Here is a 25,444-nt window from a genome sequence, read left to right as displayed (position 1 = left end):
AAGAGGCTGACTCCTGGATGCTGGAGGAGCAAGACACGAAACGAGCTGCTGGACGGCATGCTGGCGGTTATTATGTATATATTATAATATACTAAATTGTATTAATAAGATGTCCTTATTATGTCAAAGTGTTGGAATAAATGTTAAATATTTCAAGTAGTAATGCATGATACCTTTTTTGCAATGAATCATACGGGATGTTTGCTGAAAGATAAGTCTTTATAGTTCTGCTGTAATGAAGCTCTTTGGTCATAAGTCTTTATAGTTCTTTATAGTCCACCAACAGCTGCACCTCCAGTCACCAGTCCGTCAAGCTCCTGAAGTTCACGGATGACACCACCCTCATTGGACTCATCTCTGGTGGGGACGAGTCTGCCTACAGGTGGGAGACTGACCACCTGGTGCAGCCAGAACAACCTGGAGCTCAACGCTCTGAAGACAGTGGAGATGGTTGTGGACTTCAGAAGGAATGCAGCCCCACCCGCCCCTCTCATCCTGTGTGACCCCCCCGTCGACGCTGTGGAGTCCTTCCGCTTCCTGGGCGCCATCCTAACCCAGGATGTTCTTCCTGAGGCAGCTGAGGAAATTCAACCTGCCAAAGAAAATGATGGTGCAGTTCTACACTGCCATCGTTGAGTCCATCCTCTGCTCCTCCATCAGCATCTGGTACGCTGCAGCCACTGCCAAGGACAAGGCCAGGCTGCAGCGCATCATCCGCTCTGCTGAGAGGTGATTGGCTGCAATTTGCCATCCCTCCAGGTCTTGTTCGCTTCCAGGACTCTGAAGCGAGCTAGAAAGATCGTAGCTGACCGCTCTCACCCTGGACACTAACTGTTTGAGTCCCTTCCCTCTGGCAGTCGGCTGACACCAATAGACTTAACAAGCTAGTTAAGAAGGCCGGCTACGTCATCGGCTGCAAGCAGGAGTATCTGGAGCAGGTGGTGGAGAGGAGGACGCTGAAGAAACTTTTGTCCATATTGGACAACCTGGACGACCCTCTCCACCACCAGTGTTAGGGGTAACGAGTTACAAAGTAACGGATTACAGTAATGATATTACTATTATAGGTAACGAAGTAAAGTAACGCATTACACTCAAAATATTGGTAACTACACTACTTTACTAGACCTCAGTAACGCGCTTTCCTGCGTTACCCAAGACATTTTTACAGTCCATCAGGACCAAGACTCCACACTCCATCAGGACCAAGACCTCACAGTCCATCAGGACCAAGACCCCACACTCCATCAGGACCAAGACCTCACAGTCCATCAGGACCAAGACCCCACACTCCATCAGGACCAAGACCTCACAGTCCATTAGGACTAAGACCTCACGGTCCATCAGGACCAAGACCCCACACTCCATCAGGACCAAGATCTCACGCTCCATCAGGACCAAGACCTCATGCTCCATCAGGACCAAGACCTCACAGTCCATCAGGACCAAGACCTCACGGTCCATCAGGACCAAGACCTCATGGTCCATCAGGACCAAGACCTCACACTCCATCAGGACCAAGACTTCACGGTCCATCAGGACCAAGACCTCACGGTCCATCAGGACCAAGACCTCACACTCCATCACGACCAAGACCTCATGCTCCATCAGGACCAAGACCTCACACTCCATCAGGACCAAGACCTCACGGTCCTTCAGGACCAAGACCTCACACTCCATCAGGACCAAGACCTCACAGTCCATCAGGACCAAGACCTCACGGTCCATCAGGACCAAGACCTCACCCTCCATCAGGACCAAGACCTCACACTCCATCACGACCAAGACCTCATGCTCCATCAGGACCAAGACCTCACAGTCCATCAGGACCAAGACCTCACGGTCCATCAGGACCAAGACCTCACAGTCCATCAGGACCAAGACCTCACACTCCATCAGGACCAAGACCTCACGGTCCATCAGGACCAAGACCTCACACTCCATCACGACCAAGACCTCACGCTCCATCAGGACCAAGACCTCACACTCCATCAGGACCAAGACCTCACGGTCCATCAGGACCAAGACCTCACACTCCATCACGACCAAGACCTCACGCTCCATCAGGACCAAGACCTCACACTCCATCAGGACCAAGACCTCACGGTCCATCAGGACCAAGACCTCACACTCCATCAGGACCAAGACCTCACAGTCCATCAGGACCAAGACCTTCCATCAGGACCAAGACCTCATGGTCCTTCAGGACCAAGACCTCACACTCCATCAGGACCAAGACCTCACAGTCCATCAGGACCAAGACTTCACAGTCCATCAGGACCAAGACCTCACGCTCCATCAGGACCAAGACCTCACACTCCATCAGGACCAAGACCTCACAGTCCATCAGGACCAAGACCTCACGCTCCATCAGGACCAAGACTTCACACTCCATCAGGACCAAGACTTCACACTCCATCAGGACCAAGACTTCACAGTCCATCAGGACCAAGACCTCACGCTCCATCAGGACCAAGACCTCACACTCCATCAGGACCAAGACCTCACAGTCCATCAGGACCAAGACCTCACGCTCCATCAGGACCAAGACTTCACGCTCCATCAGGACCAAGACTTCACGCTCCATCAGGACCAAGACCTCACGCTCCATCAGGACCAAGACCTCACGCTCCATCAGGACCAAGACTTCACGCTCCATCAGGACCAAGACCTCACACTCCATCAGGACCAAGACTTCACGCTCCATCAGGACCAAGACTTCACAGTCCATCAGGACCAAGACCTCAAAAGTCCATCAGGACCAAGACCTCACGCTCCATCAGGACCAAGACCTCACGCTCCATCAGGACCAAGACCTCACGGTCCATCAGGACCAAGACTTCACGCTCCATCAGGACCAAGACTTCACAGTCCATCAGGACCAAGACCTCAAAAGTCCATCAGGACCAAGACCTCACGCTCCATCAGGACCAAGACCTCACGCTCCATCAGGACCAAGACCTCACGCTCCATCAGGACTAAGACCTCACGGTCCATCAGGACCAAGACCTCATGCTCCATCAGGACCAAGACCTCACGCTCCATCAGGACCAAGACCTCACGCTCCATCAGGACCAAGACCTCACGCCACACTAACAGTTTTTTCCCGTCGGCAGACGGGCTCATCAACAGAGCCCGGTCCCCCACTGACTGACTCTGTCACCCCAGGACTATGTCTTTCATCTTTCTTTTCTTTCTTATACCGGTCACTCCCCTGCACACTTCATATTTAAACACTCATGTCTATTTAACATACACTTACATTAACGTTATCTGTTTGTCTGAGCACTTTATCTTATACTTGATTTAATATCATTGCACTGTTGTTGTCGTTGATTGTTGATTGTTGTTTGTCTCGTCTAACGTCTCATGTCTAACGTATGCTCCTTCTGCCTAGAAGAAATACTCGTTTGTGAAAACATTCCTGGCAAATAAACGGTTTCTGATTCTGTAATGAAGCTCTCTGGTTCTACTGAAGGAGTACAGCCTCCCCTAGTGGAGGAGAGCAGGAGGTACACCTGCCTGCTGTCTGTTCCTCAGGGGGATGAGTGGTCGTCCAGTAACCACAGGGTCGCCGGTTCGATCCCCAGTCCCCTCATAGCTCACATGTCTCATGTCCCTGAGACACTGAACCCCTAGCTGCTCCTCACAGGGCAGAACACTGCTCCTTAACCAAGGATGTCACATGCAGAGAAGAATCTTCCCAAGGGGATTAATAAAAAAAATAGCATGTTCTTCTTCTATCTGCTTCCTTTCTCTCTTGTTTCCTTTCTTTATTTCTCCTGCTTCCTTTCTCGCTTTCCTAATTCGCAGAAGGACCATAGACCCTATGAAAACAACATGGAGGACTGATTGCATCACAAGGCGTTGGTGGTATAGTGGTGAGCATAGCTGCCTTCCAAGCAGTTGACCCGGGTTCGATTCCCGGCCAACGCAGACTTTTTTTCTTTTTCCTTTTTTTTTTCGAGCCAACAATTTGATTTTGTACTTAATTTGTAATTCCTAATTCATCATTATATATCATTGAAGCTGGTTGAGGAGACGCTATGTAAAGTACACTGTTGTAGGGTAAGAGTAATACAATAACAACACTAATAGTAATACAAAAACACTAACAGTAAAACAATAACAACACTAGTAGTAAAACAATAACAACACTAGTAGTAAAACAATAAAAACACTAATAGTAATACAATAACAACACTAATAGTAATACAACAACACTAACAGTAAAACAATAACAACACTAGTAGTAAAACAATAACAACACTAATAGTAATACAATAACAACACTAATAGTAATACAACAACACTAACAGTAAAACAATAACAACACTAGTAGTAAAACAATAACAACACTAATAGTAATACAATAACACTAATAGTAATACAACAACACTAACAGTAAAACAATAACAACACTAGTAGTAATACAATAACAACACTAATAGTAATACAATAACACTAATAGTAATACAACAATACTAACAGTAAAACAATAACAACACTAGTAGTAATACAATAACAACACTAATAGTAATACAACAACACTAGTAGTAATACAATAACAACACTCAGTAATACAATAACAACACTAGTAGTAATACAATAACAACACTAATAGTAATACAATAACAACACTAGTAGTAATACAATAACAACACTAATAGTAATACAACAACACTAGTAGTAATACAATAACAACACTAATAGTAATACAATAACACTAATAGTAATACAACAACACTAACAGTAATACAATAACAACACTAGTAGTAAAACAATAACAACACTAATAGTAATACAATAACAACACTAATAGTAATACAACAACACTAACAGTAAAACAATAACAACACTAGTAGTAATACAATAACAACACTAATAGTAATACAATAACACTAATAGTAATACAACAACACTAACAGTAAAACAATAACAACACTAGTAGTAATACAATAACAACACTAATAGTAATACAACAACACTAGTAGTAATACAATAACAACACTCAGTAATACAATAACAACACTAGTAGTAATACAATAACAACACTAATAGTAATACAATAACAACACTAGTAGTAATACAATAACAACACTAATAGTAATACAACAACACTAGTAGTAATACAATAACAACACTCAGTAATACAATAACAACACTAGTAGTAATACAATAACAACACTAGTAGTAATACAATAACAACACTAGTAGTAATACAATAACAACACTAATAGTAAAACAATAACAACACTAGTAGTAATACAATAACAACACTAGTAGTAATACAATAACAACACTAATAGTAAAACAATAACAACACTAATAGTAAAACAATAACAACACTAATAGTAATACAATAACAACACTAGTAGTAATACAATAACAACACTAGTAGTAATACAATAACAACACTAATAGTAAAACAATAACAACACTAGTAGTAATACAATAACAACACTAGTAGTAATACAATAACAACACTAATAGTAAAACAATAACAACACTAATAGTAATACAATAACAACACTAATAGTAAAACAATAACAACACTAGTAGTAATACAATAACAACACTAGTAGTAATACAATAACAACACTAATAGTAAAACAATAACAACACTAATAGTAATACAATAACAACACTAGTAGTAATACAATAACAACACTAGTAGTAATACAATAACAACACTAATAGTAAAACAATAACAACACTAGTAGTAATACAATAACAACACTAGTAGTAATACAATAACAACACTAATAGTAAAACAATAACAACACTAATAGTAATACAATAACAACACTAGTAGTAATACAATAACAACACTAATAGTAAAACAATAACAACACTAATAGTAAAACAATAACAACACTAGTAGTAATACAATAACAACACTAATAGTAAAACAATAACAACACTAGTAGTAATACAATAACAACACTAGTAGTAATACAATAACAACACTAATAGTAAAACAATAACAACACTAATAGTAATACAATAACAACACTAGTAGTAATACAATAACAACACTAGTAGTAATACAATAACAACACTAGTAGTAAAACAATAACAACACTAGTAGTAATACAATAATAACACTAGTAGTAAAACAATAACAACACTAGTAGTAATACAATAACAACACTAGTAGTAATACAATAACAACACTAGTAGTAATACAATAACAACACTAATAGTAAAACAATAACAACACTAATAGTAATACAATAACAACACTAGTAGTAAAACAATAACAACACTAGTAGTAATACAATAACAACACTAGTAGTAAAACAATAACAACACTAGTAGTAATACAATAACACAGGGCTCCGTAGTCTGCAGACCGCAACCACCACTTTTCACACTCCACCTTTTGTTTTATCCTTCACAATAAAAGCCTTAGACATATACACCCAGGACCCATATCATACACTGTAATCCATTAATAACAATTAGTTAATTGATTAATTGGTCGTATATAGTTTAACCTTTTTTGCTGATAGATAAGACCGCAGATTTACCAAATGTTCCCTTTTCTGGGGACAAATGTCCTCACTTCCTCAAAATATCTTTTCTTTCCTAAATTGTCCTCAATTTCCTAAAAATGCACAAAAATGTCCTAAAAGTCTTTAATTTAAAAAAAAAAAAATCTGTAAAAAAAATGTAAATTTTCAAGAAAAGTCCTCACTTTCCAGAGGGTACTTTCCAAGAATGTCCTGAATTACTAAAACTTCATACAGTGTTGTCACTTCTTCGTCCTTCTGAAAAATGTTTTCCACGCTTCAAAATGTCCTCACAAAGGTGTGTGTTCAAGTATCTAAAACCCGTGTGTGTGTGTGTGTGTGTGTGTGTGTCATCGAGGACGTCCTGTACGCGTCTTTAATGTCTTACTTTGACCTGTAGACCTGTAATATGCCTGTAGACGTGTCCTGTCTGTCCCGCAGATCATGGTGGAGCGCTGCTTCTTCGAGGAGGACTGCAGTCAGCCATCTTGGACCAAACTGAGGAGGGAGGCCTGGATCCTCTCGCAGGGTCCAAACTCCACCTCCTTCTCTTCTTCATCACTCAATCAAACGTGATACATAATATCATCTTTCAATCACCTATTAAAGGATTTTATCTTTTTACAAAAAAAAATGGTATTATCTAGTGTCCCATTAATTATGAACTGATGGTCCGGAGTACTTCAATAATAATAGTAAAGTTATCCTCCAAATAAAATTATACAAAAAACAAGATGGCGACCGTTCAAAAACAAGATGCTAGAGATCCAAAACCGAGATGGCGACCGTTATAAAACAAGATGCTCGAAGTCCAAAACCAAGATGGCGACCGTTATAAAACAAGATGCTGGAAGTCCAAAACCAAGATGGCGGCCGTTATAAAACAAGATGGCAGAGGTCCAAAACCAAGATGGCGACCAATCAAAAAGAAGATGCTGGAAGTCCAAAGCCAAGATGGCAGCAGCCAGAATTCACAAACCAGTGGGTGACGTTTTATTACCTACATTCACTTCTTCCAGCCAGTCTGTGGTGATCACAGGTGAAACCAGTTCAAACCAGTTGGTGAAACACAGACTCCTTCATGACGTCAGTTACTTTATTCAAACGTTTAACAGCGATGAGATGAACATTTACAGAACATTTTACATTTACACTGTAACAGCAATGTTTCTCCATCAGGGACCTACAAACGGTTCTGCTTCATAGAACAGGAGTTACTACGATAACTGACACACTAAACATATCAACTTTAGTTCAGAAATGTAGAAACAAATGTTTTATTCAACACTTTGAAATGTAATAAACCACACAAAATTGCGCCAATATTCTTTATATAGAATTAAATATATATATTGATCTCTGTTCATGTGTTGTCTGAAGCTAAAATAAACGATCATCTTTATTATTTAACCAAAACAAACGTTTCCCTTTGAGAAGCGATTATTCATCTCCGATCAGCTCATGACTAATACATTATTACAACAATAACATTTTCATCCATCTTAAAATTATCTGCCGAAACAAAACATCTGAAAACTACATTCTTCACCGTTTTCTGACATTTTAAAGACAAATCGATCGATTAAGAGAAAATAAATGAACGTTCGACGCTTCACTCAGCAGCTCATTGTCATGAAGACAAGGATAAAAACACATCAGTGGCCGTAAAACCTCTTCGATTACTTTAAAATACTTCTTTTAAAATGCTAAATACTGTGAAATGAAGAGCAGCTCCTCGTAACGGCGGATAACTGTCTGAGGGACAGGAAGTGATGAGGAAGAGGAGGAAGTGATGAGGAGGAGAAGGAAGTGATTAGGAAGAGGAGGAAGTGATGAGGAGGAGAAGGAAGTGATGAGGAAGAGGAGGAAGTGATGAGGAAGAGGAGGAAGTGATGAGGAGGAGGAGGAAGTGATGAGGAGGAGGAGGAAGTGATGAGAAGGAGGAGGAAGTGATGAGGAGGAGGAGGAAGTGATGAGGAGGAGGAAGTGATGAAGAGGAGGAGGAAGTGATGAGGAGGAAGTGATGAGGAGGAGGAGGAAGTGATGAGGAGGAGGAGGAAGTGATGAGAAGGAGGAGGAAGTGATGATAAGGAGGAGAAAGTGATGAGGAGGAGGAGGAAGTGATGAGGAGGAGGAGGAAGTGATGAGGAGGAGGAAGTGATGAGGAGGAGGAGGAAGTGATGAGAAGGAGGAGGAAGTGATGAGGAGGAGGAGGAAGTGATGAGGAGGAGGAAGTGATGAAGAGGAGGAGGAAGTGATGAGGAGGAAGTGATGAGGAGGAGGAAGTGATGAGGAGGAAGTGATGAGAAGGAGGAGGAAGTGATGAGGAGGAGGAGGAAGTGATGAGAAGGAGGAGGAGGTGATGAGGAGGAGGTGGAAGTGATCAGGAGGAGGAAGTGATGAGGAGGAGGAAGTGATGAGGAGGAGGAGGAAGTGATAAGAAGGAGGAAGTGAGGCCTCAGAAGCCGTGGTCGGAGAACCAGTGCGCTCGGGCGACCACGTCGTTGGTGAAGTCTCCGAGCCGCGTCACGCTGTCCAGCTGATCGTAGGTCAGCGGGAGGACTCGGCCCTCGCCGGAGACGTAGCAAGCCAGCGCTCCTGAAACACAGACGGGGAAGCTAACAACAACAACAACAACAACAACAACAACAACAACAACAGAGGGTTCACCGTTCTAGAACTTCAGGCACAAACCCCACGCAGGACTTAAAGGAACAGTTCCCTGCCATTACCAGCTGCATGTTGTCTTTATGCTAAGCTAAGCTAGCTGTTTCCCTCTGTTTCCAGTCGTTATGCTAAGCTAACAAGCTGCTGTACAGACATTAGACGTGTATAAAAAATCAGAATCTCTCACAGTTCTCAAAATGTAATTATTTATTTTATGACATTAATTAAATGTCCAGATTATTTGGTTGTTTTAAAAGAAACGTCAGAAAATACCATCAGTTTTCTGATTTCACGTATTTAAAATATAACAAAATTTGAATAACATATTAGAATATTCAACACTAAAATGCTGGAACCACTAATCAGTTAATAATGATTTCAGCTCAGTTAAAATAGTTTTTTAATAATATTTGCTGGTGTACCTTTCAGCTGCTGCTCTTGGTTCCAGCCCGGCTTGGCCCTCTTAATGGTCTTGATGAGCTGGATCAGGAAGGTGACTCCGTAGTCCACGTGCTCTCTGCTGAACGGCTCTCCTTTCACCACGTGGTAGTGCCCATTGATCTGCAGCAGAGCAACACAGAACCTCCATGTTTCCTCATGTCAGGATGGAGGACACGACCTCTACAAACACACACAGACCTGCATGAGGCCGAAGGAGTTGCGGTCGTACATTCCGTAGCCGTCGACGCTCAGAGCGCTTCCAGCCCGAGACTGTCTGGAGATGATGGCAGCGATCAGAGCGGGGGCGACGCGAAGGCTGCAGGAATTAATTCATATTTAATATAGAGCGCAGAACCTGCATCTTAAACCGTCCTCCATAGTTTACTTTCATGAGATGTGATACTTTAAAACTCCAGTATTTAATAATAATAATAATAATAATAATAATAATAATAATAATAATAATAATAATACAGACAAATATACAAGTTCAGCTGCAGGTTTTCAACCAACAGAAGCAGGGTTCTGTTTACCTGCAGAATGAAAGAGAAATAAAACAACCACAAAGAGACAAAACAACCACAAAGAGACACAAAGTAATCACAAAGAGACACAAAGTAATTACAAAGAGACACAAAACAACTACAACGAGACACAAAGTAACCACAAAGACACAAAACAACCACAAAGAGACACAAAGTAACCATAAAGAGACACAAAGTAATCACAAAGAGACACAAAGTAACTACAAAGACACACAAAACAACTACAACGAGACACAAAGTAACCACAAAGACGCAAAACAACCACAAAGAGACACAAAGTAACTACAAAGAGACACAAAGTAACTACAAAGAGACACAAAACAACCACAAAGAGACGCAAAACAACCACAAAGAGACGCAAAACAACCACAAAGAGACGCAAAGTAAATACAAAGAGACACAAAGTAACTACAAAGAGACGCAAAACAACCACAAAGAGACGCAAAGTAAATACAAAGAGGCAAAACAACCACAAAGAGACGCAAAGTAAATACAAAGAGGCAAAACAACCACAAAGAGACACAAAGTAACTACAAAGAGACACAAAACAACCACAAAGAGATACAAAACAACCACAAAGAGACGCAAAACAACCACAAAGAGACGCAAAGTAAATACAAAGAGGCAAAACAACCACAAAGAGACGCAAAGTAAATACAAAGAGGCAAAACAACCACAAAGAGACATAAAGTAGCTACAAAGAGACACAAAACAACCACAAAGAGACACAAAGTAACTACAAAGAGATGCAAAACAACCACAAAGAGACACAAAGTAACCACAAAGAGACACAAAATAACCACAAAGAGACACAAAGTAACTACAAAGAGACGCAAAACAACCACAAAGAGACACAAATTAACTACAAAGAGACACAAAACAACCACAAAGAGACACAAAGAGACACAAAGAGATACAAAACAACCACAAAGAGACACAAAGAGACACAAAACAAACACAAAGAGACACAAAGACACACAAAGAGACACAAAACAACCACAAAGAGACACAAAACAACCACAAAGAGACATAAAGAGACACAAAGTAACTACAAAGAGACACAAAACAACCACAAAGAGACGCAAAACAACCACAAAGTGACTCAAACACGATCTGGTTCTGTGGCTACGTACGAGTTCCCCACGTTGATGATCATCTTTCTGTAGCGGTCCATCGCCATCAGGTCACTCTTTGCCAGCCTATAGGACGCTTCCACTCCTGAAACAGACACAGCAGACTCCATCTGTGGTACTCCATTCCAGACCATAATGTCACCTCATGTCTCCATGGTAACCCTGTCCTGGGGGAGGAGCTCCTAATGAACGGACCTGTGACGTCCAGCCCGTTGGTTCTGGCTCCGACTTCAGAGGCTCCGTTCGTTTCCACTCTGCTTATGTCTCCGTACTCTGAAACACACACAGGACACACCTGACCATCACCTGTCCATCACCTGTCTATCACCCTCTCACCTGACCATCACCCTCTCACCTGTCCATCACCCTCTCACCTGTCCATCACCTGTCCATCACCCTCTCACCTGTCCATCACCCTCTCACCTGTCCATCACCTATCCATCACCCTCTCACCTGTCCATCACCTGTCCATCACCCTCTCACCTGTCCATCACGTGACCATCACCTGTCCATCACCTGACCATCACCCTCTCACCTGACCATCACCCTCTCACCTGTCCATCACCTGTCCATCACCCTCTCACTTGTCCATCACCCTCTCACCTGACCATCACGGTCTCACTCAGTCAGGAGAACTGACTGGAACTCGAGGATTTAGCTTCTCTTCACCAAACTTCATGAGGAAATCAGAAAAGTGAACTCACCTGTTTCTCTCCGATTACCTGATACACACAAACAGATCTTCAGGTTGACTCACCTTGAAGTAGAGGTCGCTCTGAGAGTGATGACATGAACATGAGTGAAACATGAGCACGTCTTCGTCTGAAGACATTTAGAACATCTCCTTGACTCACCGGTTGGTCCCTCTTCGGCCCTCGAGGTCATCGCCACGCAGAACGCTGAAAACAGACAGGAAGTCACCCAGCTAACATGCTAACAGCTACATGCTACATGCTAACAGGTACCTGCTTCAACTACCAGCTAACTACTAACTGCTAACAGTTAACTACCAACAGCTAAATGATAACTGCTTCAACTATCGGCTAACAGTTAACAGCTAACAGCTAGCTCCAGGCCGACCTGCCAGACGTTGCGTCACAGATCGCAGCTTCTCGATCTTCCGCAGCGAAACGATGAAGAGCACGGCGGCGACGGCGTGCTCTTCATCGGCGGCATCCGGCTGGCCGTCGCTGACTCCGGCGCCACTCTCGAAGTTGTCCAACTTCTCCGAGAGGTCTTGCCGGTGGATGTCTCTGAGGAACCCGGACAGGCGCTCCGTCTTGTCGGCGCCCAGCTGGCCTCGCTCCGTCAGCCGCTGGAACAGCTGCGTCCCGCTTGTGATGGTCTCCAGATCCCTTTTCCCGACCAGTTCTCGGCACAGGAACTTCATGTCGTCCAGCTGCTTCGGGCTCAGCTGGTTTGAGATGTCCAGCAACAAGCTGTTGAACTGGAACGAGGTCATGTCGCTCCGGGCGCGCAGGTCGAAACCCTCCGCCGTCTGACCGAACCCTCAAGGTTCCTCAAGGTTCCACAAGGTTCCACAAGGTTCCACGCTCTGCACCACAACACTCACACCTGTTCATCAGTATGTTGACATTAGAGAAGCAGACTGGTCGTTGCGTTCCAGCCTTGTGAGAAAAGATGAGAACACGATTCTCCTCCTCTTAGCCAAGTTAGAGCCAATAGAAATGTTAGATGTTCATGACGGAGAACCGTGTATTAAAGAGCCGACCTGCGTGTTGACTGGACGACTCCCTGCTATCAAGACTGTAGCATTTGTTACTTTACTTTTGATCAAGGAAAATAAATTCAGAGAACGAGAGAAGTTGTTTGACTAAGTTCTTCTGGATGTCACTGACCTGCTGCAGGTGGACCGACGCTGCTGAATAAACAACCACAGAAGAAGAATCCGGTCAGCTTCATGCTCAGAGAAGAAGGATTCTGATCAGAACCAGCTCATCTGGAACGATTCTGTTGAGGAACCGGACCGGAAAGAAGCTTCGGAGCATGCGCAACCTTTTCCGCTTTGTGGGGCGAGGTTTCCTACAGGATGTGCAGCTTCCGGTCGGCTTCTGCACTATGAAGCCGGACATTCCTTCGGACCCACAATCCTTTGCACAACCACAAAGAGACACAACAAACACAAAAACAAAGACACAAACACAAAGAAACAAAACAACCACAAAGACACAACAACAGTCACAAAGACACAAAAACAACCACAAAGAGACACAACATACACAAAAGCAAAGACACAAAACACAAAGACACAAAACAACCACAAATACACAACAACAGCCACAAAGACACAACAACAGTCACAAAGACACAACAACAGTCACAAAGACACAAAAACAACCATAAAGAGACACAACAAACCCAAAGACACAAAACAACCACAAATACACAACAACAGTCACAAAGACACAAAACAACCACAAAGACACAACAACAGCCACAAAGACACAACAACAGTCACAAAGACACAAAGACAACCACAAAGAGACACAACAAACACAAAAACAAAGACACAAAACAACCACAAAGACACAACAACAACAACCACAAAGACACAAAACAACCACAAAGACACAACAACAGTCACAAAGACACAACAGTCACAAAGACACAAAGACAACCACAAAGAGACACAACAAACACAAAAACAAAGACACAAAACAACCACAAATACACAATAACAGTCACAAAGACACAAAAAAACACAAAGACACAACAACAGTCACAAAGACACAAAGACAACCACAAAGAGACACAACAAACACAAATACACAATAACAGCCACAAAGACACAAAACAACCACAAAGACACAAAACAACCATAAACAAACAAACACAAAAACAAAGACACAAACTCAATCACAAAGACACAAAAACAAAGACACAACAACAGTCACAAAGACACAAAGATAACCACAAAGAGACACAACAAACACAAAAACAAAGACACAAACACAAAGACACAACAACAGTCACAAAGACACAAAACAACCACAAAGACACAACAACAGTCACAAAGACACAAAACAACCACAAAGACACAACAACAGCCACAAAGACACAAAACAACCACAAAGACACAAAACAACCATAAACAAACAAACCCAATCACAAAGACACAAAAACAAAGACACAAACTCAATCACAAAGACACAAAAACAAAGACACAAACTCAATCACAAAGACACAAAAACAAAGACACAAACTCAATCACAAAGACACAAAAACAAAGACACAAACTCAATCACAAAGACACAAAAACAAAGACACAAACTCAATCACAAAGACACAAAAACAAAGACACAAACTCAATCACAAAGACACAAAAACAAAGACACGAACTCAGAAAATAGATGTTCATGACGGACATGAAAAGAGAAAACTTTCTTTATTCTTCTGTGGAAGGAGAAGAAGAATCAACAGGAAACAGTGAAGAGATTTAAGGAATGTTTAATAAACAGGATTATAAGTTATTAAAACACAAAACGTTACAAACTGGTACAAGAACCCATTTCACGGGAGTTATAGTTCTTTATGTTTGATGTTGACCTTCATCCGTCTGTGACAGGAAGTGAATCACGTGAAGACAGGAAGTGAATCGTGTGAAGACAGGAAGTGAATCACGTGAAGACAGGAAGTGAATCACGTGAAGACAGGAAGTGAATCGTGTGAAGACAGGAAGTGAATCGTGTGAAGACAGAAAGTGAATTACGTGAAGACAGGAAGTGAATCACGTGAAGACAGGAAGTGAATCACGTGAAGACAGGAAGTGAATCACGTGAAGACAGGAAGTGAATCACGCTTCTTTTGGAGGTCACCTGATCCTCACATGATGACATCACAGAGCGGCCTCGCTTTCAGGAGGCGTGGTCACACCCCAGGGCATGCTGGGTAAGTAGTGCGCCAGCCACTCCCCGAAGCTGCTCCTGGGCCCCTCTCCCTCGTCCCCACCTCCCCCTCCTCTTTTCACCTCCCACCCCCCCACCACCCAGTCCAGCTCCTCCCGCCCTGTCCCCGCCTCCTCCCTCTCCTCTCTCAGAATTACGCTGTAGCGCTTTCTGGAGACTCCTCCACTCGCCTCCTCTCCTCGCCTCCTCCCTCCCTCTTCTGCGGAGACGCGGCACTCCTCCACCACATCCCTCCACCCCTGCACCTCCTCCTCCTTGCTGGACAGACGGTACAGCGTCTTCCTGTACACCCCCTTCTCCTCCCTCCCTCGTCCCTCTCCTCCTCCCTCTGTCGCCGCTCCTCCTCTTCCTCCTGTCGGCTCCAGAGTGACGAGGAGTCGTCCCTCCCCTTCCCCTCCCCCCCCTCCCTTCTCCATAGCGCCTCCTCCCTCTCGGTGGACGAACAGCACAGAGCGATACAGCGCCATCACTCCTCCTCCTGCCCCCTCCCTGTTGTACGTCAGCAGCCTCACCGCCTCCTCGTCTCCTCGCCTCCTCGCCAGCGTCGCTCGCAGCGGCCTGTAAACCCTCCGGTACAAGACGATCGTCCTCGCCAGAGTCGCCAAAAGGCACGCCGCCGACAACGCGCACAGCAGGAGGCCTCCTGCGAAAAGCCAGAAGCAGAACGCCGCGGCACCTCGGACCCGACCGCCGGCCGCTGCCGCCGCCAACGAAGGGGTCAAGGTGGCAGCGGTCGTTGTGACCACCCAACGCTTCGGTGTCGTTGACGTTACGACAGCAGGAGTAGTAGGAGTAGTAGTGAGAGCAGGAGTAGGAGTAGTAGGAGTAGGAGTAAGAGCAGGAGTAGGAGTAGTAGGAGTAGTAGTAAGAGCAGGAGTAGGAGTAGTAGGAGTAGTAGGAGTAGTAGTAGGAGCAGGAGTAGTAGGAGTAGGAGTAGTAGTAGGAGCAGGAGCAGGAGTAGTAGGAGTAGTAGTAGGAGTAGTAGTAGGAGCAGGAGCAGGAGTAGGAGGATTAGTAGTAATAGCAGTAGTAGTAGTAGGATTAGGAGTAGTATCTGGAGTAGCGGTAGTCATATCAGGTTGGTCTGAGGTTAAACCTGATTCTGTCGCAGTTGGACACAGATCAGCTTTATTCAGACCTTGCACAGGTTGGTTCTTCAGCCCCGGAGGAGACGCACAGATCTGAGAACAGAAAGCCACCACCAGATGAATAAGTCACAGAAAGCCACACATGACAATGCATAGATCATAAATATACATCAAGCTTTCTGCCCTCGATCCGTCGTCTCTGAGATCTGAAGTACTACCTAGTACAAAGTGTGGTTCCACCACGTCTACAGGCGACGGCGTCTAAACTTCCCTTTCGCCGCTGCTTCCTGTTCGTGGAACTCACCACACTTTCAGCGTCATTATTAATGACGTTTTCAACGCGGACGTAGACGTTGAGTTCAAATTCGTGGAGGTATTCATGGAAGTAACTGAGGGAACAGTAGCAGGCCCAGGGATTGGCCGAGAGGAAGAGATACGGCACCTCCTCCTTCGGGCTGAACCAATCATCTGGCATCACCGTGATCTGGAAGGAAAGGTAAACGAGTGTCAGACGTGACAACGCCTGCCCCCTACAGGCAGGAAGATGAACAACCGCTACCAACCAACAGTAAAATCAAATACTTTTAAGATACGTTCAACGCTCTGTGTTGTCCCACCTGGTTGTACTCCAGGTAGATGGTCTCGATGGCAGGGAGGGGGTGCAGCGTGAGCTCGGGGAGCACCTTGATACGATTGGACGACAAGTCCAGGATCTAGAGGGCAGAGGACCAATTAAGAGCTGAGAGTTCTCAGGTAAAGGTATCCAGGTTTCTCCATCTTCCAACTTCGTCAGCCTATGTGTCCCACTTCCTAACATTGTACCTTTTTGACCTCCTAACATCCTATCTAGCTACCTTCATGTTCTGCGTCCTTACTTCCTATCAAGCTACCTTCATGTTCTGCGTCCTTACTTCCTATCAAGCTACCTTCATGTTCTGCGTCCTTACTTCCTATCAAGCTACCTTCATGTTCTGCGTCCTTACTTCCTATCTAGCTACATTCATGGTATGCATCCTATCTTCCTCTCAAGCTACCTTCATGGTATGCATCCTTACTTCCTATTAAGCTACCTTCATGGTATGCATTCTTACTTCTTATCAAGCTACCTTCATGATATGTATCCTTACTTCCTATCAAGCTACCTTCATGGTATGTATCCTTACTTCCTATCAAGCTACCTTCATAATATGTATCCTTACTCCCCCTCAAGCTACCTTCATGGTATGTATCCTTACTTCCTATCAAGCTACCTTCATGGTATGCATTCTTACTTCTTATCAAGCTACCTTCATGATATGTATCCTTACTTCCTATCAAGCTACCTTCATGGTATGTATCCTTACTCCCCATCAAGCTACCTTCATGGTATGCATCCTTACTTCCTATCAAGCTACCTTCACGGTATGTATCCTTACTTCCTATCAAGCTACCTTCATGGTATACATCCTTACTTCCTATCAAGCTACCTTCATGGTATGCATCCTTACTTCCTATCAAGCGACCTTCATGGTATGTAACCTTACTTCCTATCAAGCTACCTTCATGGTATGCATCCTTACTTCCTATCAAGCTACCTTCACAGTATGCATCTTTTCTTCCTCTCAAGCTACCTTCATGGTATGCATCCTTACTTCCTATCAAGCTACCTTCATGATATGTATCCTTACTTCCTATCAAGCTACCTTCACCATATGCATCCTTACTTCCTATCAAGCTACCTTCACCATATGCATCCTTACTTCCTATTAAGCTACCTTCATGGTATGCATCCTTACTTCCTATCAAGCTACCTTCACGGTATGCATCCCTACTTCCTATCAAGCGACCTTCATGTTCTGCGTCCTTACTTCTTATCAAGCTACCTTCATGGTATACATCCTTACTTCCTATCAAGCTACCTTCATGGTATGCATCCTTACTTCCTATCAAGCTACCTTCATGGTATGCATCCTTACTTCCTATCAAGCTACCTTAATGGTATGCATCCTTACTTCTTGTCAAGCTACCTTCACGGTATGCATCTTTTCTTCCTCTCAAGCTACCTTCATGGTATGCATCCTTACTTCCTATCAAGCTACCTTCATGGTATGTATCCTTACTTCCTATCAAGCTACCTTCACCATATGCATCCTTACTTCCTATCAAGCTACCTTCACCACATGCATCCTTACTTCCTATTAAGCTACCTTCATGGTATGCATCCTTACTTCCTATCAAGCTACCTCCACCATATGCATCCTTACTTCCTAACAAGCTACCTTCATGGTATGCATCCTTACTTCCTATCAGGCTACCTTCACGGTATGTGTCTTTTCTTCCTATCAAGCTACCTTCATGGTATGCATCCTTACTTCTTATCAAGCTACCTTCATGGTATGTATCCTTACTTCCTATCAAGCTACCTTCACGGTATGTATCCTTACTTCCTATCAAGCTACCTTCATGGTATACATCCTTACTTCCTATCAAGCTACCTTCATGGTATGCATCCTTACTTCCTATTAAGCTACCTTCACCATATGCATCCTTACTTCCTATCAAGCTACCTTCATGGTATGCATCCTTACTTCCTATCAAGCTACCTTCACGGTATGTGTCTTTTCTTCCTCTCAAGCTACCTTCATGGTATGCATCCTTACTTCTTATCAAGCTACCTTCATGATATGTATCCTTACTTCCTATCAAGCTACCTTCACGGTATGTATCCTTACTTCCTATCAAGCTACCTTCATGGTATACATCCTTACTTCCTATCAAGCTACCTTCATGGTATGCATCCTTACTTCCTATTAAGCTACCTTCACCATATGCATCCTTACTTCCTATCAAGCTACCTTCATGGTATGCATCCTTACTTCCTATCAAGCTACCTTCACGGTATGTGTCTTTTCTTCCTCTCAAGCTACCTTCATGGTATGCATCCTTACTTCTTATCAAGCTACCTTCATGGTATGTATCCTTACTTCCTATCAAGCTACCTTCACGGTATGTATCCTTACTTCCTATCAAGCTACCTTCACCATATGCATCCTTACTTCCTATCAAGCTACCTTCACCATATGCATCCTTACTTCCTATTAAGCTACCTTCATGGTATGCATCCTTACTTCCTATCAAGCTACCTTCACGGTATGCATCCTTACTTCCTATCAAGCGACCTTCATGTTCTGCGTCCTTACTTCCTATCAAGCTACCTTCATGGTATGTATCCTTAATTCCTATCAAGCTACCTTCACCATATGCATCCTTACTTCCTATCAAGCTACCTTCACCATATGCATCCTTACTTCCTATTAAGCTACCTTCATGGTATGCATCCTTACTTCCTTTCAAGCTACCTTCACCATATGCATCCTTACTTCCTATCAAGCTACCTTCATTGTATGGATCCTTACTTTCTATCAAGCTACCTTCACCATATGCATCCTTACTTCCTATCAAGCTACCTTCACCATATGCATCCTTACTTCCTGTCAAGCTACCTTCATGGTATGCATCCTTACTTCCTGTCAAGCTACCTTCATGGTATGCATCCTTACTTCCTATTAAGCTACCTTCATGGTATGCATCCTTACTTCCTATCAAGCTACCTTCACGGTATGTGTCTTTTCTTCCTCTCAAGCTACCTTCATGGTATGCATCCTTACTTCTTATCAAGCTACCTTCATGGTATGCATCCTTACTTCCTATCAAGCTACCTTCACCATATGCATCCTTACTTCCTATCAAGCGACCTTCATGGTATGCATCCTTACTTCCTATCAAGCTACCTTCATGATATGTATCCTTACTTCCTATCAAGCTACCTTCACCATATGCATCCTTACTTCCTATCAAGCTACCTTCACCATATGCATCCTTACTTCCTATTAAGCTACCTTCATGGTATGCATCCTTACTTCCTATCAAGCTACCTTCACGGTATGCATCCTTACTTCCTATCAAGCAGACTTCATGTTCTGCGTCCTTACTTCTTTTCAAGCTACCTTCATGGTATACATTCTTACTTCCTATCAAGCTACCTTCATGGTATGCATCCTTACTTCCTATTAAGCTACCTTCACCATATGCATCCTTACTTCCTATCAAGCTACCTTCATGGTATACATCCTTACTTCCTATCAAGCTACCTTCATGGTATGCATCCTTACTTCCTATCAAGCTACCTTCATGGTATGCATCCTTACTTCCTATCAAGCTACCTTCACGGTATGCATCTTTTCTTCCTCTCAAGCTACCTTCACCATATGCATCCTTACTTCCTATCAAGCTACCTTCATGGTATGCATCCTTACTTCCTATCAAGCTACCTTCATGGTATGTATCCTTCATTCCTATCAAGCTACCTTCACCATATGCATCCTTACTTCCTATCAAGCTACCTTCACCATATGCATCCTTACTTCCTATTAAGCTACCTTCATGGTATGCATCCTTACTTCCTTTCAAGGTACCTTCACCATATGCATCCTTACTTCCTATCAAGCTACCTTCACCATATGCATCCTTACTTCCTGTCAAGCTACCTTCATGGTATGCATCCTTACTTCCTATTAAGCTACCTTCATGGTATGCATCCTTACTTCCTATCAAGCTACCTTCACGGTATGCATCCTTACTTCCTGTCAAGCTACCTTCATGGTATGCATCCTTACTTCTTATCAAGCTACCTTCATGGTATGCATCCTTACTTCCTGTCAAGCTACCTTCATGGTATACATCCTTACTTCCTATCAAGCTACCTTCATGGTATGCATCCTTACTTCCTATTAAGCTACCTTCACCATATGCATCCTTACTTCCTATCAAGCTACCTTCATGGTATGCATCCTTACTTCCTATCAAGCTACCTTCACGGTATGTGTCTTTTCTTCCTCTCAAGCTACCTTCATGGTATGTATCCTTACTTCCTATCAAGCTACCTTCACGGTATGTATCCTTACTTCCTATCAAGCTACCTTCATGGTATACATCCTTACTTCCTATCAAGCTACCTTCATGGTATGCATCCTTACTTCCTATCAAGCTACCTTCATGGTATGCATCCTTACTTCCTATCAAGCTACCTTCAGGGTATGCATCCTTACTTCCTATCAAGCTACCTTCATGGTATGCATCCTTACTTCCTATCAAGCTACCTTCACGGTATGCATCTTTTCGTCCTCTCAAGCTACCTTCATGGTATGCATCCTTACTTCCTATCAAGCTACCTTCATGATATGTATCCTTACTTCCTATCAAGCTACCTTCACCATATGCATCCTTACTTCCTATCAAGCTACCTTCACCATATGCATCCTTACTTCCTATTAAGCTACCTTCATGGTATGCATCCTTACTTCCTATCAAGCTACCTTCACGGTATGCATCCTTACTTCCTATCAAGCGACCTTCATGTTCTGCGTCCTTACTTCTTTTCAAGCTACCTTCATGGTATACATTCTTACTTCCTATCAAGCTACCTTCATGGTATGCATCCTTACTTCCTATTAAGCTACCTTCACCATATGCATCCTTACTTCCTATCAAGCTACCTTCATGGTATACATCCTTACTTCCTATCAAGCTACCTTCATGGTATGCATCCTTACTTCCTATCAAGCTACCCTCATGGTATGCATCCTTACTTCCTATCAAGCTACCTTCACGGTATGCATCTTTTCTTCCTCTCAAGCTACCTTCACCATATGCATCCTTACTTCCTATCAAGCTACCTTCATGGTATGCATCCTTACTTCCTATCAAGCTACCTTCATGGTATGTATCCTTAATTCCTATCAAGCTACCTTCACCATATGCATCCTTACTTCCTATCAAGCTACCTTCACCATATGCATCCTTACTTCCTATCAAGCTACCTTCACCATATGCATCCTTACTTCCTATTAAGCTACCTTCATGGTATGCATCCTTACTTCCTATCAAGCTACCTTCACGGTATGCATCCTTACTTCCTATCAAGCGACCTTCATGTTCTGCGTCCTTACTTCTTTTCAAGCTACCTTCATGGTATACATTCTTACTTCCTATCAAGCTACCTTCATGGTATGCATCCTTACTTCCTATCAAGCGACCTTCATGTTCTGCGTCCTTACTTCTTATCAAGCTACCTTCATGGTATACATCCTTACTTCCTATCAAGCTACCTTCATGGTATGCATCCTTACTTCCTATCAAGCTACCTTCATGGTATGCATCCTTACTTCCTATCAAGCTACCTTAATGGTATGCATCCTTACTTCTTGTCAAGCTACCTTCACGGTATGCATCTTTTCTTCCTCTCAAGCTACCTTCATGGTATGCATCCTTACTTCCTATCAAGCTACCTTCATGGTATGTATCCTTACTTCCTATCAAGCTACCTTCACCATATGCATCCTTACTTCCTATCAAGCTACCTTCACCATATGCATCCTTACTTCCTATTAAGCTACCTTCATGGTATGCATCCTTACTTCCTATCAAGCTACCTCCACCATATGCATCCTTACTTCCTAACAAGCTACCTTCATGGTATGCATCCTTACTTCCTATCAGGCTACCTTCACGGTATGTGTCTTTTCTTCCTATCAAGCTACCTTCATGGTATGCATCCTTACTTCTTATCAAGCTACCTTCATGGTATGTATCCTTACTTCCTATCAAGCTACCTTCACGGTATGTATCCTTACTTCCTATCAAGCTACCTTCATGGTATACATCCTTACTTCCTATCAAGCTACCTTCATGGTATGCATCCTTACTTCCTATTAAGCTACCTTCACCATATGCATCCTTACTTCCTATCAAGCTACCTTCATGGTATGCATCCTTACTTCCTATCAAGCTACCTTCACGGTATGTGTCTTTTCTTCCTCTCAAGCTACCTTCATGGTATGCATCCTTACTTCTTATCAAGCTACCTTCATGATATGTATCCTTACTTCCTATCAAGCTACCTTCACGGTATGTATCCTTACTTCCTATCAAGCTACCTTCATGGTATACATCCTTACTTCCTATCAAGCTACCTTCATGGTATGCATCCTTACTTCCTATCAAGCTACCTTCACCATATGCATCCTTACTTCCTATCAAGCTACCTTCATGGTATGCATCCTTACTTCCTATCAAGCTACCTTCACGGTATGTGTCTTTTCTTCCTCTCAAGCTACCTTCATGGTATGCATCCTTACTTCTTATCAAGCTACCTTCATGGTATGTATCCTTACTTCCTATCAAGCTACCTTCACGGTATGTATCCTTACTTCCTATCAAGCTACCTTCATGGTATACATCCTTACTTCCTATCAAGCTACCTTCATGGTATGCATCCTTACTTCCTATCAAGCTACCTTCATGGTATGCATCCTTACTTCCTATCAAGCTACCTTCACGGTATGCATCCTTACTTCCTATCAAGCTACCTTCATGGTATGCATCCTTACTTCCTATCAAGCTACCTTCACGGTATGCATCTTTTCTTCCTCTCAAGCTACCTTCATGGTATGCATCCTTACTTCCTATCAAGCTACCTTCATGATATGTATCCTTACTTCCTATCAAGCTACCTTCACCATATGCATCCTTACTTCCTATCAAGCTACCTTCACCATATGCATCCTTACTTCCTATTAAGCTACCTTCATGGTATGCATCCTTACTTCCTATCAAGCTACCTTCACGGTATGCATCCTTACTTCCTATCAAGCGACCTTCATGTTCTGCGTCCTTACTTCTTTTCAAGCTACCTTCATGGTATACATTCTTACTTCCTATCAAGCTACCTTCATGGTATGCATCCTTACTTCCTATTAAGCTACCTTCACCATATGCATCCTTACTTCCTATCAAGCTACCTTCATGGTATACATCCTTACTTCCTATCAAGCTACCTTCATGGTATGCATCCTTACTTCCTATCAAGCTACCCTCATGGTATGCATCCTTACTTCCTATCAAGCTACCTTCACGGTATGCATCTTTTCTTCCTCTCAAGCTACCTTCACCATATGCATCCTTACTTCCTATCAAGCTACCTTCATGGTATGCATCCTTACTTCCTATCAAGCTACCTTCATGGTATGTATCCTTAATTCCTATCAAGCTACCTTCACCATATGCATCCTTACTTCCTATCAAGCTACCTTCACCATATGCATCCTTACTTCCTATTAAGCTACCTTCATGGTATGCATCCTTACTTCCTTTCAAGCTACCTTCACCATATGCATCCTTACTTCCTATCAAGCTACCTTCACCATATGCATCCTTACTTCCTGTCAAGCTACCTTCATGGTATGCATCCTTACTTCCTGTCAAGCTACCTTCATGGTATGCATCCTTACTTCCTATTAAGCTACCTTCATGGTATGCATCCTTACTTCCTATCAAGCTACCTTCACGGTATGTGTCTTTTCTTCCTCTCAAGCTACCTTCATGGTATGCATCCTTACTTCTTATCAAGCTACCTTCATGGTATGCATCCTTACTTCCTATTAAGCTACCTTCATGGTATGCATCCTTACTTCCTATCAAGCTACCTTCACCATATGCGTCCTTATTTCCTATCAAGCTACCTCCATGGTGTGCGCCCTTATTTCCCTTCAAGATACCATTATGATACGCGTCCTTATTTCCTATCGTTTTATGTTCACATGAGTCTTTCCTTGCTAGCAGGCTTCGATCACAGCATGCACACTAACACACTGACCTCCAGCTTGCTGAGTCCAGAGAAGGTGTGGTTGCTCAGAGAGTCCATGGCGTTGTTGTCCAGGTAGAGTTTAGTCAGAGCGGGACAGGCAGAGAAGGAGCCGTCGGGGAGGGACTTCAGGCGGTTCGATCCCAGTCGGAGAACACTAAGGGTGGGCAGGATCGGAGTAACGCTGGGGGTCAACTCCAGAATCTAAAGATATCGAAAGTCATGAAAGCTTTTAATTCTAAAGATGTAAGAATGACACACAGAACATAAAGTTCATCACTGATTTAACGTTAAGTTTCAGTCTCAGAAACCTTGTTGCCCTGGAAGTCGAGCTCAAAGATCCTGGTGAAGACCTGGAAGGTGGACCAGGACAGACTGGAGAACTGGTTTTTGGGAAACAACAAAACCTAAAAACACAAGAAGAAGAAGAAGAAGAAGAAGAAGAAGAA

At 43.0% G+C, this 25,444-nt stretch overlaps 2 protein-coding genes across 2 annotated transcripts in view; both read right to left on the bottom strand.

The window, feature by feature from the left end:
• Window positions 1-8,879: 8,879 nt before the first annotated feature.
• Window positions 8,880-12,763, bottom strand: LOC306734538 (lysozyme g-like; the record flags this gene model as incomplete). The annotated part of the gene is made up of 8 exons (XM_079215895.1): window positions 8,880-9,113; window positions 9,605-9,743; window positions 9,822-9,939; window positions 11,302-11,386; window positions 11,497-11,574; window positions 12,059-12,076; window positions 12,156-12,200; window positions 12,382-12,763. The coding sequence occupies 8 exons, from the start codon at window positions 12,761-12,763 to the stop codon at window positions 8,974-8,976; spliced, it is 1,005 nt and encodes a 334-aa protein (XP_079072021.1). The 3' UTR covers window positions 8,880-8,973.
• A 2,394-nt stretch (window positions 12,764-15,157) lies between these two features.
• LOC306734537 (uncharacterized protein) overlaps window positions 15,158-25,444 on the bottom strand; it is a gene marked incomplete at both ends in the record, with an annotated part of 11,102 nt that continues 815 nt past the window's right edge. Inside the window, 6 exons of the mRNA XM_079215894.1 lie at window positions 15,158-15,481; window positions 15,563-16,408; window positions 16,620-16,799; window positions 16,933-17,028; window positions 25,008-25,199; window positions 25,307-25,402. Of these exons, the coding sequence (XP_079072020.1) occupies window positions 15,158-15,481; window positions 15,563-16,408; window positions 16,620-16,799; window positions 16,933-17,028; window positions 25,008-25,199; window positions 25,307-25,402 (1,734 nt within the window). The remainder of the gene's footprint in view (window positions 15,482-15,562; window positions 16,409-16,619; window positions 16,800-16,932; window positions 17,029-25,007; window positions 25,200-25,306; window positions 25,403-25,444) is intronic.

Source organism: Taurulus bubalis (genome assembly GCF_910589615.1).
Source record: "Taurulus bubalis genome assembly, chromosome: 3".
In the NCBI taxonomy this organism is placed as follows: Eukaryota; Metazoa; Chordata; class Actinopteri; order Perciformes; family Cottidae; genus Taurulus; species Taurulus bubalis.
Note: the sequence above shows the minus strand (reverse complement) of the source record. Positions and strands in the feature narration are given on the sequence as shown.